Source organism: Lethenteron reissneri, chromosome 47 (assembly GCF_015708825.2).
Source record: "Lethenteron reissneri isolate LAM-NWPU_2019-01 chromosome 47, ASM1570882v1, whole genome shotgun sequence".
Taxonomy (NCBI): domain Eukaryota; kingdom Metazoa; phylum Chordata; class Hyperoartia; order Petromyzontiformes; family Petromyzontidae; genus Lethenteron; species Lethenteron reissneri.
In genome coordinates, this window is record NC_083825.1 from 1,744,201 (window position 1) to 1,761,348 (window position 17,148).

Below are 17,148 nucleotides of genomic sequence, written 5' to 3' on the forward strand. Positions count from 1 at the left end.
GAGCGACCCCTGGATTTAACGCTGCACTGTGGAAGCCATCGCCCACCTGCCTCCTCTCATCGTCGCTGTGGACACTGAACGTGCCTGTGAAGGTAGCAGCTGGCCCAAACAGCTGACCTCTTTAGCATCATCATCACCCCCTTGTTGTGTCGTACATATGCAGCACTGCATATTGGACTCGGACGTAATGAAGTCAAGCGAGGTGATGGAAAGTCACAACATTTACAATCTGAGTAAATCTTGTGGCTTTGCTCTCCAACACACCGGTGTGCTGTACTAGTTACGAATTGGCCACGTTCTGTTTACGTGACAAACCCCTTACTAATTGGCTGTGTCGGGTGGTGGCGGGTTTAACGACACGTTTATATATCACCAGCGAAACGTCGTATTCGAATTGTAAATGCTGTGGGTTATACTCTCCAACAAACCAGTGTGTGCTGAAGCATCAACCGATCGGTGGAGTTTTGTTCACATGACAAACCTGACCAATTTCCTGCGTCGGGCGGTGGCGGCGGGTTTTAATGACACACATTCTATATTTGCACGATCCAACTCCCCCAAAAAAAACACACTTCGTCATGGCATCGAGATAGAGAGAGAGGGAGGCGGGGGGGGGGTGGGTACCTCACCTGTTGTTGAGGCAGCAGTAGATGATGGGGTTGTACATGGAGCAGCTCATTGCGAGCCAGAACACGGCCAGGTACACCTGCTGAATGTACTTCCACTGGAAGAGTTCACTGTCGATCCCGTAGACCAGAAAGTAGACGTGGTAGGGCAGCCAGCAGATGGCGAACGTGCACACGACCACGATCATCATCTTCACCACCTGTCAACAAAGCGACGCGGTGACCGCAAGCGCAGCACACGCAGCCATGGAGTGTTACGTAAAAATATAAATACACACACGCATAATTGGGAGTGATTTTTTGTTGCTTAAATGATGAGCATTGAGGCATCGGTGTTTCCCCATTCGTTGCCCTTAGCAATGGTGGACGTTCTGTAGTCACATAGCGAGGGGTAGTCCACGAATAGGGCATCTGCTGTTGATTTCCCCCACAAGTTGGTACTTAATTTATAGATGCCAGATGGGATGATGGGCTGAGTCCGCCCCAATCCCCAATCCCCAAACAGGATGTAAACACGCAACCTTCTGATTGTGAGCCACTCGCTTGATCGATGTACCAACCTTGACGGTTCAATATCAATTTGGATAATTATAAGTTGAAAAAAAAATAGGCAGAACACCATTCTCTATCTCTACATATGAGGACAATTATATATCAGTCCATCTATCAGCCTATAACATTGGTCTTGAAAGCCAAGAGGCTGATGGACGAAACAATATTTTGTATATTTATACGTGGAAGACAATAAGGACATCACGTTGCTTGCATCATCGTGACATTTAGAATGCACAATGTCCCAAACAGCATCAGCCAAATACAGAATGCATCATGTTCATCATTGTAAGTTCGTCGTTATCATCAACCTTGATCTATCCACCACTGGATGAAGACCTCTTAAGGACATTGTCATCTCTCGCGACCTTTGCGATGTAATCCACTTTGCTCCGGTGCACGAGCTCCATACATTGCTCCACATTCAGAGTGAAAATCGTGTCGAGAATGTGCCCTTCCACTCCATTGTTCTGCCCAAACCCAATTCACCATTCCTAACTTTCAAGTCGATGTCTGCGATGTTTCAAACTTGCGTTTGTTCTTACCCTAATTTAAATTTCGATTTAAATTTCGATTTAAAGCTTTCGCGACTGCAGAAGTTCATATTCTGAGAAGAGCTATATAGCTCTGTGGGCCTTACCTGGTCAAATAACTAGTTAGTTAGTTTTCACGCAAGAGGTGCGCGAGATATGGCAGCGAGAACTGGCGGCGCTAGCAACAAATTGCCCAAGCTTTGGGGTCCTATATCGGGATGGTTGTTCCTCTCGTCCCCCCCCCCCTCCCCGCTCGCCCCAACTCCATCACCTTGCGCTTGGCCCGCAGCTGCTCGTGGTACTTGTCCCCCGTGTCGCCGGGGATCTCGCTGCCCCACAGGGTGATGCCCACGATCGTGTACGCCACCGCCATGGCCACGAGCGGCAGCAGGTACACCAACACAACCACCACGATCTGGTTCCTGGGGGGTGGTGGGTGGAGGGGGGGGCAGCGCCAACATCGCCACCGACAAATGCACAGCAGCAGCAGCAGCAGCAACAATAATAAGGCATCAATTCCTCACGGTGGTGTTTAACGCGAAACAATCGCCGGTGTCGTTGCGGGGAACTCGAGCGACTCAATCAATGAAACGCAAAAAAAAATGGTCCAGATTAAGTTTTTCTTTTTCTTTTCTGGACCCCACTGCTGCTGAAATGATGCACTCCCAGAAGGCCCTGTGGCTGATGGGATGTGTCAAAATAATGAGATTTCTTTTGGTGTGGAGGGACACGGAGTTGGAGGGGGTGTATCGCTTGCTTTTTTATTTAGTGAGGCGATGTTTTGCACGTGGAGCTGAGCTATCTAATTAGGCCAGTGATGTCCTGCTCACATGAGCTTTGAGGTATTGGTGCTCATATCCTGTTTACAGCCCTGAGTCACAGTGATGGAAATTCCACATTCCTATGGCGATGGGGGGGGGGGGGGGCATGCCTACCCATACAACTACTTGTTGACTACCTCGCCACAAGGTGACGCTCTTAGTCAAATTACTTGACCGATCATCGGTGCAATGACTCAACTGGTCGACCAACCTGTGCGAAGTGGGAAGTTTTTGTGTTTAGTTTTTCGTTCCTCTACCCTCCGCACCTCTGATGAGCAAGGTTGGCTACGTATGTTCAACATACACACATAAAATACGAAGTTACAGCTGACTGAAAACGACAATTAAAGACGCTCAGCCCCTACATATTTATGCTAATTTATGTTCAACAGCGATGGTAAGCGCTCACTTGGACCCCCGATCCTAGTCGTCGATTTATATTGAATAATATTAATGTATAATAATATGTTTTGAACTTGTAATGTGCCGCGCGGTATTCGCTCACTCTCGTAGTGAGAGAATGATTCAGAGGTGCGATGAACCGCAGACAAGCGGGGAACGCAGTCTCCGCCGTGAGCCGGTGCAAACAATTGCCCAACCTCTGCGGTCCTCTACGTATGAAGGTGTTATTGGTTAATTCATGTGTGTTCACGTGTGGGAAGAATGCGGAGTGCCCGGAGAAACCAAACGTATGCGAGGGAGAAACGCTCTATCCCATACAAACAAAACAGGGGGAGTCCACGTTTTTTCTGCACTGCCAGGGTATGACACCTCCTCGAGGCCTACGGGAAGGGAGGTTCACAACATCTATGCGAGGCACCAACCCTCGCCGCTCCACGGTGCTGGATTACAGGCCACATGCATAGCCACCACCACCGCCCGGCTATTGCTTCAAGTTGTGCCCCAGCTGCCAAATTCATGCTGCCGCTCAAGACAGCTTGTTGGAGGCCGGGCTGGTCACTCGATATAAGCAGATAATCTGGACACACGTCGAAGTAATGATGACGTGAAATGTGATCAATTCAAATGTTACGAATCTATAGCAAGTTATGGTGGCCAGAGAATAGTTATTCTAGCAGGTTGAGTTAACAGCCTGGTTTTAAGGTCATTTTCTCAATTTATTATTAACGAGATGCAATATCCTTTGTAAGGGAGACCTACGTGATTATAATAGGTTAGACTATGATGTGTGCTTCTCTTTTGAGTTATGACATTCATACAAATTTGGCACCTCTTGGGAAAGGAAATAACAGGGCTTTTAACATACAATTCCCAGCAAATGCCATATTTTCTAAGCATCTATAGTGCTTGTGTGCCATGGTGGCAAGGTGTTAACTACCTCGCCTGGTATACAGGAGGTTGTGAGTTAAATCGTGACCCTGACGCCTGTATATATGGAGTTTTTGCTTGTTTTCCCCGTGATTGTGTGGATTTTTTCTGGGTTTTCCGGTTATTCCCTCCACATTTAGAAACATGCGTTGAGAGTATTTGGCTGTTATACATTTCCACGTGAAAAAGCCACTTCGTTGAGCTATAATTCGTGGCCAGGTCTCTTCTGAAAAAGAGCTATAGCTCAGTGGGCGTTACCTGGTTAACAAAAACATAATTAAATCGTAAAAAAAGTATTTTTAAAAATAGGTTCATTGTTTAGTTTCAGCCACAATATCTGTACAACAGGCACCGGTCACGAACCAATAAATCAACTTGAAATAATTGTTTTGGAATATGTCATTTAAACGGTCTCATGATCTTCTGGATGCTACCGTGGTGTCATGATCGGCACACTGGGTTTTGAATCCAGAGGTCACTGGTTCAATATCCCGGCTGCCTCTGTCCACTCAGCAGCACAAATGTGTTCCCCACGCGCGTGATGGTGGGGTAAAGTGTCGGTGCTCCCAATTCTTCGTAGGCATATAGTTCCGTTGAGGAGTAGGCCAAATATAATCGCTGTTGGAGTCCCTTCTATTTTCAGTCGTGTGAGCAAGAGATGTAAGGGCTGCAATTGGCTCTCGTAAAACTTGGACTGAAAAGTCTGATCTCACAGTACAAAGAGCAAGAAGGTGACGACTTCTCTATCCTCATACCATAAAACAAATATAATCCACACGTGAGACTTTGAACGTGCATCCTTCCAGTTTAATTGGTGCAAGAAATACAATTTTGGGGTGGCACAATGGTGAACGCAATTCGCTATCAACTTGGTGCCATGCGTTTGATTGCTAACCACGGTTAACACTAGCGGCGAGTTATATCCGAATAAGTCCACAATCAGTCCTCCTTCACCATCCCTGGACGAACCAGGTTGGAGAAGTATGGTCAACCCCCTGCCCACGCAACATGAATTACAAGGCATGGGGGATATCTTCATCCAACAGAGATTGCACAAAGGGATGCAATTTTTTTTTATGATTAGTATCATGTATATCTGCCATTTAGAGGCATTAAATATCATCACGGCTGTGATATTTTCTGTGGGGTGTAGTGAAACGATCACGGGAAATTGCTGTCTAGAATTGTGCAGCGATTTCATACATGTTTGGCAAGTGGTTATTGCATCTTCCTGAGCTCCCCCACAATTTCGAGGTCAATTTGTGCTCTGAAAATGTCCTTTAATTTAAATTCGAAGGAAATTAACGCCGGAAAGGGGGGAAGCGAGAATTTAACCGGTGGCATCAACACACAGCGGTGTGTGTCCCGCGTTGCCAAATCAGCGATTCTGCCATCGCTAGACCTAAGCGACCTTTTGGGTTTCCCTAGCAACAACATTTTGTGAAAGTGGACAAATCTGGCCACTGTTTGGGATGAGGACAAGATGCGGATGTAGGAGCGATTTCAGGTCTGCATTAAGGGTCCTTTATCAGTTCGCTCTTTGTGACACTTGGTAAAGTGTCTAGTTACACGATGTCAGGTTTGTATTTAGGATCCTGCATCAATCAGTTCATGCTGTGTAGCACTGCGTAAAGTGTCTAGTGGAATGTTTGAAGGTCTTTCTAGAGCGTTTGGTGGCTCTCCGCTCTAAGGAGTTGGAAACGATGTCGTGTGTGCCTTGTGGTTCATAGTCATGTGAACATTGCGGCTCATAGGCTCAGGAAGTTTGTTAAGGGAAAGCTGGTAAAGGGTGCAGCCCTGTAATTTATTGCCCACGTCACTGCTGGCGAAAGAGCCTCTACTAGGCGAGAGCTCTAGAGAGTCTCTCACAGGCATTTGGCCTACTCTTGCAGGCTGGCCAGACGTCTTGGCTCGAGGTAGTAGCAATCATACCTTACCCCACCACCACACACGACCTGCCGATTAACTAACTGTGCTGCACCCACGTGTACTGTAGGGTGGACAGAGGCGGCAGCGGTGGCTTTAAGAAACTTGCGGCGTGGTTTTTACTGCCACGCCGGGAGATCGAATCGAACCTCCGCATCGCAGGGGAGCGCCGCTAACCATTGCACCACGGCAGCATCCGTTTGCACGCGTGTACCTACGCACGTACGCGCGTACGTGCATAGGTACACACGTGCACACGTACGCGCGTACGTGCGTACGCGTGCGGTGCGTCAGTAAGCAAGAGGAGAGAAAAAGGAACGGACACAAGTTTGAGGTTCACGTGATCGTCTTTGGGGAAGGAGATGTAGCAGATAAAGCGGCCATGGCTGTCAGCCACCTCCGAGTAGTAAAAGAAGGGAAATGCGAGCACTACGGCCAGCAGCCAGATGATGCCGATCAGGACCTTGGTGGCGAAGGCCGAGAGTCGTGGCCGCAGCGGGTGGATTATCGCCATGTACCTGGGGAGAGAGAGAGGGAAAAGCGTACAGTCTATCTGTTTTCAGAACGCGAAATGGACCCAGCGCGATTAATGTATTAGGGAACACATTTCTTATAACGCGCATGCGAATTGAACAGAACTGCGTCGTGTGAGTAGGAGTAAGCGGTCGTATGGCTGCCTCGGCGTAGCATCACACAAGGCGGGATACTGCTGGATGCTTCTAGATGCTACCCACGCACTTCAGTCTTTGTCCAGTCTGCATACGCATCTCACGTGTTATCACAGACTGTGCTTTACCCTATATTATTTATTATAACGCGATTTTTCCACAACGCGCCGTTCTTCAGGAAGGCAGCTACCGCGTTATAGGAGAAGAGACTGTACAAGGTAAAGGTGCAACCTTGCAATTGCTGGCTCATGCTACTGCGAGCAGAAGGCCCTCAATGAGAGAGTGCATTCTGTCCATCCGGCAGTTTGTCACGTGTGTACATTGCTGCTGTCAGGAATAGGGGAAGCATCATCGTCAGTACAAAATTAGAACTTTAATGTACGGATGCTGCCACAGAGGGTGCAACGGTTAGCAGCACACTGAACTTGCTTCCCAGAGGTCGCCGGTTCGATTCCATCTCCCGTAGAGGCAGTTGAAACGATGGTTGCAAGTTTCTTAAATGCCCACCGCCTCTGATCAACCCAGCAGTGCGAGTGGGGGTTCCACCACAGTTTAGTCAGTCGGCAAGTTGCGTGCGGTTGGGGTAAAGTGTGGGCACTCGCACCTCTTCCTTGACGTCTGGATAGCTTGGAAGAGAAGGCTAAACACCCTCTAGGGCAGCGGTCGAGAACCTATGGCTCGCGAGCCATATATGGCTCTTCCAGTGACGGCATATGGCTCCCAGACAATTTTGAGTTGAAAAAATAATTTTAAAAAAATCTGTTTGGAACTGATTTTAAAATACTTGTGATATTACTTAATAATACTGTGTCATTTTAAAGTGAACAGAAATTAGTTTTGAAGATAAATTTCACGGGTCACGCCTGCATGAAGCTCAACCTCACCACGTATGCACCAGACTACAAGGCCATCAGCAAAACTATGCAGCACCAGACGTCGCAGTAAAAGTAAGACATATTTAATTTATTATACGTTAAAAATACTATATGGCTCTCAATGAAATATATTTTGAAATATTTGGCTTTTATGGCTCTCCCAGTCAAAAAGGTTCCCGACCCCTGCTCTAGGGGTTTCTCTAGAGTGTGTGTCTTGCTCACACACACAAAGACACACCGATTGTGTGTCTCGCTTGGCGTATGTTTGTGTGTGTCTCTCTCTGCATGTGTGTCTGCTTATGCTGTTCCCGTGTCTGTGTTTTATCATTCATTCTTACCTGATGATGGTTGCTTGTGTTGCCACCGAAACGTCGTAGTCTATAATTTTTTTTTATTTTTTACGTGACTTTACCGAAATTACCAAAGAGTAGTTTGTGAAGGTCCTTATGTGCTGTGCAGTACATCAATGCACGTGTGTACACCAGCATGCGATACTGAGTCGGGCCTGTAGGTGGCTGGCAGGGTTATTGAGTAACCTGACCTGTACACCAGTCACGTGGTTAATGGCGACTCGGTTGAAAATTGCTGTGTGTGACATACGTGCTGTTGCATTTTACAGATTACCACAATAGATGTGTTTGCCCTCGATTTGGAGCACCTGCCCACGTCCTTCATTTCGAGTATGCAACAAAAACAACAACAAAAATCTCGGGAAATCGCGGGGGTGCCAATCGACACGGTCCACGGCACGTGCGTCATTCTTTGACACGACTTCGGGCCCCAGACGTGGCGAGCGGAAAGCGCCACTCGAGGAACATAATTGCACGGTAGTCTGTGACCACAACGGATTTTCATCAATTAGGGGGGACAGCGTTCAAACCTGGGGACAAAACAAATCAGCGGGAGCTGTTGGCGCTCTCCGCAACGCTCAGTTAACCCCCCTGCGCAGCAACAAATGGTCCCACGGTAAATTTTTGTTAATTAACCTTGCATGCAAAATATTTGTGTGGCTCAGCTTTGTTTGTGCACCCGTATAATGAAGCCAGTCTCGGGGTGGAGCGGTGGTGCAGTTGTTAGCTCGATGCGCTATGAACCATCAGTGGCGAATGATATCTAAGCTGTACCTGGGTCTCTCAGCCCTCGACCAGCACTGACCAGCCCGGTGAAGTATAGTCAAACAACCGCCATGGTTGGCGTGGGATGGCCTTCCTCAAGTAACGGATTGATTAATGGCCATAAATTATTTTGTAAAAGGAGGAAATGTTTTTAGTTGTCGTCTCTGTAGGATGAAATGCACGTGCATCATAACGCCACATATGTAGCATATTCACAAACACACAAGAGAGAGTGGCCATTCGTTATTCAATGGTGGTGACAGTCAAAGTGGTGGACACACAGACGAGAGAAAATACGTAGCGGGGCTTGGGCAGGGCCACGTCATGGCTAGAGGGGGCCGATAGCCAAGAGAAGTGACGGAGCGGCAGGTCAAGGAACGGAACGTGTCTGAGAGAGCACGTCCTCTGGGGGAGATGGAGCGATAAAATCAGCTCGTGTGCAGGTGCTAGGTGAATTACGATATTTGCAGCGCTTGGAGTGGCCTTCATCCAGCAGTGGGTTGACAACGGCTGATGATCATCATAATAATGATGGAGCATCTAGCATTCGTGGCAAGTGTGTTGCTTGCATTCCATCCAACGGCACTGTTATTCTTTGGCCGAATCTAATGAAAATATCCGGTGAAAATTGAGAGTTTGGATGTCTGCCTGTGCGTTCATGGCTTGTGGTTGCTGACGCTATTACCTCCCAGTTCCGTGCGCCCGCAATTGATCCCTCTCCTGAGTTGGGATTGTCTCGTGCTCCTAAATCTGGAAGTTCATCGATTGCCATTTTGGGTTTGTAAATGGCACGGTCCCGCAAAGCCCATCGCTCACTCTGATTTCAGAGCTGGATGCTGAGCGCCGCAGCACACAATTTCCTGAGAGTTCCCCTATCGTCTGTAATGGCACTGAACTATGCGTGTCACACATACGTAATAGGCACCAAACGATTAAAAGGGTGGGGAACTGCACTGGTGTGCTTGCCACAAAGCGAACCACAATACTTTGCTGCTGATCTCGTCGAGGAGAAAAAACCACCATCAAGCAAACTCCTGGTCATTCTCACAGCAACTTTTGGCGGGCCGTTGAACAAAGACAGTCAACTGCATCGTGGCGCTTTTAGACACACTTCTGTGGCTGTCTGGAACGCTCTTCCTTCCGGAATTAGGAAGCCACTGGAGTGATGCACTTTAAAATCTAGTTTGAAAACTAATTTCTGCTTTTTTTTGTTTAGTTTGTTGTCTTTCCCGATTACAACGGTTGGCTACCTGCGGTGCGAATGAAGTTCAACATACACACGTACCTACAGCACTCGATGCTATACACTGCCGCACACAATGTTCCGAAGAGTTTCCCCCGTCGTCTGCAATGGCACTAACTATGTGTGTCACATACATAATGGCATAAAATGATTCAAGGGTGGGAAACCGCCCGATGGCATTTCGGAGTGGTAAGTGTCACTCAGGGTTAGGATGTCACGAAGCGTGTGTGTTAAAATATATATATCCAATCGCCCCACCAAATTAGATTTTTCTCTTTATATCCATCACAATTCATATGCGTGTGCGGAAACGCATTCGTCCCATGACACCCACCGATCGCTGCAATGCCAGAGCCACCGCATCATCTCGCTGGGAGATAAATCGCAAGCGACATCGTAGCGAGCACTGCGTGACATCCTTCACGGTTGCCTCTTTACGCGCGCGCGTTGCGTTGCCTCCCCTTGAAGGATCCCTCACCCGCTTTGTTTCCCGTCACATTCTGGTGGGTAATGGGCAGCACACTTGGACTTCCCAGAGGTCTCCGGTTCGCATCAATCTCCTGGTGCTGGCAGTTTGAAGCAATGGCTGCGAGTTGATTGAAGGCTTCCCTGTTGAACTTCTTTCGCACCGCATGTATGTTGAATTTCTTTTGCACCGTACGTAGCCAACCGTGCTAATGAGAAGTGCGGGTGAGGACAGCAACACACTAAACACAAAAAAGCAGTTCTAAAGAAATGAGTTTTTAGTTTAGATTTAAAAGTGCATAACACATTCAGCATTAATGTGTACACCACAATTTGTGGATTGGCAGGCAGTGTAGTGGGGCAAAGTGTGTGGGTACTTTCCACGTTTTCCCTGGCCAGTGTGGAAGAGTAGGCCAAATGCCCTCGAGGGGGGGGGGGGGGCCTCTAAAGCTCCCACGAGTGGAGACTCTTCTGGCAACAGTGGGGTGAGCAAGCAATTGCAAGGCAGCACCTTTACTTTTTTTACACAAATAATAAAATTCAGTTGTCAGTCACGGGGGTTGTTAGAGACCATACATCATCCTTTTGGTCATTGTGGGTTGGTGAAGCGGGTGGGTGACCAGGATGTTTGCCCTTGATTGGAATACAACTCGCCATCTCTTGTGCCACCACTCCCAACCTTTTGCCATCATACACTGCAGTGAAATACACTGCAGTATATTTTACTGACCCTGTAGTATCGAGGAAAACAGTCGCCTTCCCATTCATCAGGACCTCAATAACGTCCTTCGTCATTGCGTGAAGTAACGCTCGCCCTTTTGGACCCATCAATGTGAATTCAACCCACAATGAAGCTTGGAAAGCTGAATGGAGTTCCAAAGAACTCACAAACAAGCACCTTGTGAAAGACCCAACGCAGGAGATCCATTAATGTTTGATCTTCTACGAAGCTCAAGGTCCACCCTAAACCGCATCTGCACAAACCATGGCAGCAGATGCGGATACCTGATGTACAAATGGAAAATAAAAAAAATCTCCAGTAGTAGCGTGCGGCTGTGGTCATCCAGAACAGATAAATATGAAGGAAACATCACAGCGATACACTCCGCTGCTCCTGACGCCTACTGTAGATTTGGAGTTTGCGTGTCTTTCTCTCTGTGGTCGTGGGGATTTTTCTCCGGGCCCTCCGGTTTTCCCCTCTACATTTAGAAACACGCGTTTAGAGTAGTTGGCTGCTATACGTTTCCACGTAATAAGCTACTTCGTTGAGCTATCATTTGTGACCAGGTCGCTTCTGAAATAGAGATATATAGCTCAGTGGGTCTTACCTGGTAAAACATTTTTATTAAAAGTTTATGAATCAGAAGTCCATAGTTTTTAAAATGTGAAATGAGCCATACAGAAGAAGATCCTGTAGTAAGTAAGCCAGGGCTGATATTCTCTCCACAGAATTCTAATTAAGGCTTCCAGCATGTTCAAGTCATGGGCCAGGTTTACTCCTTGGGCAAATAGCCTAAACAAATCACATTGCCAATTTTGCCATTGATGGTTATGGGAGGCTCTGGGACACTTTGCCCAAAACAACGATGAAAAGGAACATTTGGCAACGCGTGCAATCACACACCCTTATATGTAAATCTATACAACAAAAAGGGCCACGGTTCTAAGAGTCCATGCCCAATACTCTACAGACGATTGTGTCAAAGCTACTTAACAGACCGTGCCGACGTGATTAGCCAGCGGCACGAGATGGCGCTCGCACGATTAGCATTTGTTACTGATATAACGACAGTGCCACGTGTGTACTCCCTACGTCTCGAGGGAGCCGGCTCGGAATCAAATGTCCCATTCAGGAGCAAAGCAACATCTTAATTCTCCGATATCTTCCACTTGATTAGGAGCGCGACGGTTAACACGGCTACACGTGCAGTACGATGTGTTACAACAATGCGTGCTGCATTCAGCAAACGTGATTGTTCAGAGAAAGGCGCTTTAGCAATCAGCCGGCCTTATCCAATGGTCTTCCACCTTACGACCAGTGGCATCTTGCCACTCTAGTGGCCAGTGACAAAGGAGCAAACCTTAGCAACACCCCATCGTCAGCCGTACTCAATCTACTGCTGGATGAAGATATTGCAAAGCCTCCACCGCCACCTCTCACGATCCTTGCCAAGTGGCAATCCACCCAACACTAACAGTGCTCACCTGCTCACTATGAAAACCGTCATGCAGTGATACGGCAGTGTGTGTCGACATTCTTTCGCATCGTACGCAGCCGACCGTGCTAATTGGCAATGGTGTGCAAGCACCAGACACGTGATCTATGTGCCGTGAAGAAGGGACATTGCCCTGAAACGTCGCCTATGAATATTTGTTGGCCCTTTGAAGTCCACGGTGTTATTGACGAATGTGAGATTGTACTCATTGTGAAGAGGATCAAATGACAAAGTGTGCAGTGGACACCAACTGGCTATCTGCCCCATGGATAGTGATGATGATGATGAGATTATAAATGGAATGCCCCCCCCCCCCCATCTCTCCTACTCCCCTCATCTCCATCCACCATATTCATTGGCTTCCATGCCCCACCAACGTATTTTGCCAGGGATGTTTCCAGATTTTTGGATTAATCCGAAAGAATGATGAAAATTTGGCCTAGATATTACATTTCTGATGATCTAATTTACATTTTATTTTGTTTCGGATTGATTCAAAGAACTTGATGCCACTGACAGATGTCACTTCCACGCTTATTCCGCCAAAAGTGGTTCCACGCGCTATGGAGTGACCTAACTTTTGTTCGCACGTAGACATGCAAGCATATAGCATAATGTGAATTCTGGAAATCATAAAAACAAGACACGAAATTGTCCTTAAAAGTCCTAGGTACAATCCAACTAAAAAATGTCATCGAAAAAATATATACACACTTTTAATATTTATCCACTGGCCACAACTGCCTACAAATGCACACAAGGAGTAGAGTTGAAGCGGCTTCGGTGTGCGGTATCGTCTCATCGCCGGAATGACACCTGAACTTTAGCCCCTTGTCCACAGAGCCAATGAAGATGGATCTTTCAGCATTTCACAGTTGAATGCACATTTGTCGTTTTCCCATAAGATGACTCCCCGGACATTGTTGGTTAATTACCAGGACAATGTGTTGTGTTCACAACCTTTGTTGATACATATATATGTGTGTGTATACAAAAAGCTTCCTATGAATTTACACTTTAAAAATAATGTCACGTAAATATTATTTTTTCGTGTTACCAATAATTATTAAGGGATCATCTTGACTATGTTGTCCTTTAGCAACTGCATCCACGTGTACATATCAACACCACTCATTGATGGAGTTGGTCAAACATCTCAATGTAGGACCTCAGAGCTTGGGCAATTGTTGACGCTGGTTCTGGCTGCCTTCCCGCTTGTCCGTGGTTTCCCGTGCCTCTGTACCAGTCTTTCTCGCTCTGAGAGTGAACGAATACCGTGTGTGATACACATTCTAAATTTAGTCTTGTTATCATGCTGTACGGCCTCACTCTGGGGTCTCCATGCAGATGTATTCAAGGAACTAGAGCTATCATTTCCAAACAGCAGCGAAAACAATGGGCTGGGCATTTGTGTTGTTATAGACGTGTTCATAATATCACAATCAATGTTTTTATTTTGGTTTGGTCTTATTTGATCGTTACCAGATTTAGTGAGGTTAGAATGTTCTTCCCTTAAGGGAGGATTATTGACTGAATGTGTTCAATTTTGTTCGTAATTGTGCGTGTGCACCACTGCCGATGCAGCAGCAACGCAAAATATTTCGTGTTAATTTGAGGTTCGATTATTAAGCGCGTTGTGAGCATTCTACTTTGTAAGGAGCGCTACAGCTTGAGAGTGTGTGCGTGCGAGAGGGTGTAGTGTGTCAGTGGGGAGCGGTAGGCGCGCTGCCCTACGAACCCCGCGACCCGAATTCGAATCTCTGCTCACGGCCAACACCGGTGACAATTATTTGAATCGGTTCTGGGCCTCCCCTAGGTCTACTTAGCCTCAATTGAGAACCTGGTGCGGTGTGTAAACATCGCCACTGGGGTGCTGGCCACCAACCCCGTCGTGTGCCGTTCCAGCCTTCATAGGTGCTCGCCAACAGCACTTGCCCCAACAGTCTGTTAAGGCTATACAGGGGATTTGTGTCTTTGTCTAGGTGTGTGAGTCTGTGTGATGGTCAGTCAATAACAATAAGAGTGTGTGCAGGTGAAGACTGTGGATGTGAGTGTCTGCGAGTGTGTAAGTGTCACCAGTAGTGTCGTTGTTAGCGCACTGCAACCAATGCTCATGGCGAATATTTCAACCGGTCCTGGGCCTCCGCTAGGTCGAATCCTAACAGTGGCACCTGTAGCAATGTGAACACATCAGCACTGGTGTTGGCCACCAACCGCCCTCGTGTGCATCGTAGGCCTTCATAGGCACTCGCTAACAGCACCTGCACAAAAACGTATGTTAAGGATACACGGGGGACCCGTGTCTTGTCTTTGTGACCGTAGTCTGCAGGATGAAGAAGACGTTTCATGTCGACGCATTTACGTTCAGGCACACACGGGCACTGACCATGAGTATCGGCGTCTTGTCCCCAGGCTCAGCAGAGAGACAGGGGGTGGCGGAGTGATTAGCGTCAAAGTATGAAGGACGAGGCTCAGTGATGGGCAGTGAAAATTGGCCCGACGCGAGAGAGGGTGCAAATTAGGGCGAGTTCACCGGGGGTCAGCGGAGACTCGCGGTAACTAACAGCGAGGTGGGGTAGTGGGGGTACCAAAACATCTGATTGCTCAGGAGGGGGGGGGGGGTTCAGTGTGCTCGGTGAGGCTTGCTTCCGTAACCTGATCGACTCAAAGGCGGCATCGCATCCCAGAAGGGCGTCGTTCAAGTATAGTCCTACCTCAGGCAGAACAATCGTAGAACGAGAGAAATAAAAAGACGGCCAAGGTGGAGAGCAATTTGGGTGTGCAGGTGGCCAACTGTTGACATACAGGGATGAAGAGAATAAATACATGCCAAGGGAGACTCGGGTTTCGTCTGAAGCTAGAAACTAAACTAAACACTTTTTTTACCAGGTAAGGCCCACTGACCTGACTATCATAAATGATAGCTCAACGATGTGTCTCATCAAGTGAGAATATTGAGCAGCTGGTAAATACTCTAAGGCACGCTTTGTAAATGAAACCCGAACCATTGTCTGTCTTCTCATCGCACGGCAAAGCTCACGGAACAGAAATCACAACACCAACTGTCGCTATGCCAATGCCGCGGTGTTACCTGTGAGCACGGCGGAGTTGAGACCCAGAGGTTCACGCGGGGGGTTGGGGTTCGATCTCATTCTGTGGCAGTTTCAACAGCGGGTGGGCCGAGCTGTTTCTTTATTAAATCCTTTATAATAAGTTCGCTTGCTTGCTTGCTTGCGTGCTTGCTTGCTTACAACCGTGCAAATCTTTCGGTCGTTTTTTAACCCACTTCCCGTGATCTAATCGAGCTGACATTTTCCACACAGACTCGTTGTGCCAGACAATTAATGTTCGTGAAAAAAAATTCCCAAAATTTTACACTTTTTAGGCAAATTTTTTTTTATTTTACATATATTCAAATATAACTCATTCTTGGCTTTGGTTGAACGTCACAGTATAAGAGCCCAGAGCGTAACCCCTCCGCAGGCCGTGGCGGAGTAGCACAGTTGGTAGCGCCCTCGCTTCCCATGCCAAAGGTCGCGGGATTGATCCCCGCGTCCTCCACAGGCGAATATATTTTTAAATCCTTTATATTAAGTTCGCTGCCATGCATATAAAGGATTTATAGTCAAAAACTTTGTTTTTACGGGTTATACTTATTAAAAATCCCATTGCCTCGAGACACCCCTTGCGGTGCTGGCTCTGGATGACACAATTTGCGACGTGAAAGGTTCACGATGGACAAAGTCGAACAAAGCAGCACAGATGGATCGAAGTGATTTGCCGTTTGTAAAATCCCAATTTTCTCCAGTGGTAAATTTCCTTTGTAATTGGAAACTCTCATTAAAATAATTTAGCCCAACAAAGCCACTTTGAAAGTCTTGACACTGCGGGGCTTCCTTGGATCAAAATGCAATATTTCAACGTATACAGGTACTGTAACACGCCATCTCTCGCAAATGCATTAATAGATTATGCATAGCAACAGGCAACATGATTTTGTAAAGTGTGCATCTGATGTTTTAAATATGGACACATAAACGCGACACATTAAACGTATTTGTGATCTCGACCTGCGTTTATTTGATGTTTTCGCAATTTTCACGAGCTTATGCGATGCTACTCTATCCTAATCGCACCAGAGGTGCCTGTTTGTTTGCTAAGGAATTTGTTTGCATGAAATCGCTTAAAAGCCACCAGAAACTCCGAAGCAGAAAATCACAAACACTTCAGGGGCAATATATATGAGGAAAAGATAGCAGGAAAAAAAACATATAATCGAAAAGAAACAAAAAATAATTTGAGTTAAATCCTCAAATATTTTCGGATTTCACTCAGCAAGATTCCTGATGATATTGCAAAAATAAAATGTTCTTATTCAATTCGGTCAAATGCCATGAAAAAGTGTGTTTGCAGTTTTGCTCATCTTTCATAAAGTATTTTAGTGGAAGGTATCATCATCATCGTCATCGTCGCGATCATCGGCCTTGGTCTATCCACCGCTGCGTGAAAGGTCGTCGCCGCCTCTCACGATCCCGCAATGCCACGATCCACACACAACACCTGCACCCGTGCAGATCCCATCGCTCCCTCTCCCTTGTTGACGAGGGCACGACAGATGACGTCCTCACAATAGCGCACTTAAATCTGAAGGGCCATAAAAAAAAACATTAGAGGCTGTTCAGCAAATAACCTTTGCCCCCCATCTCCCCCCCCCCCCGCAAGAGTAAATATATATAAAGAAGCGAAATTGTATTCAACAATATTTACATTTTAGTCGTA

The 17,148-nt window shown here is 46.9% G+C and overlaps 1 protein-coding gene across 1 annotated transcript in view; it reads right to left on the minus strand.

Annotated features, from left to right (window-relative positions):
* LOC133354416 (substance-P receptor-like) overlaps positions 1 to 17,148 on the minus strand; it is an 82,118-nt gene that overhangs the window by 23,829 nt on the left and 41,141 nt on the right. Inside the window, 3 exon segments of the mRNA XM_061571238.1 lie at positions 630 to 826; positions 1,983 to 2,133; positions 6,111 to 6,305. Of these exon segments, the coding sequence (XP_061427222.1) occupies positions 630 to 826; positions 1,983 to 2,133; positions 6,111 to 6,305 (543 nt within the window).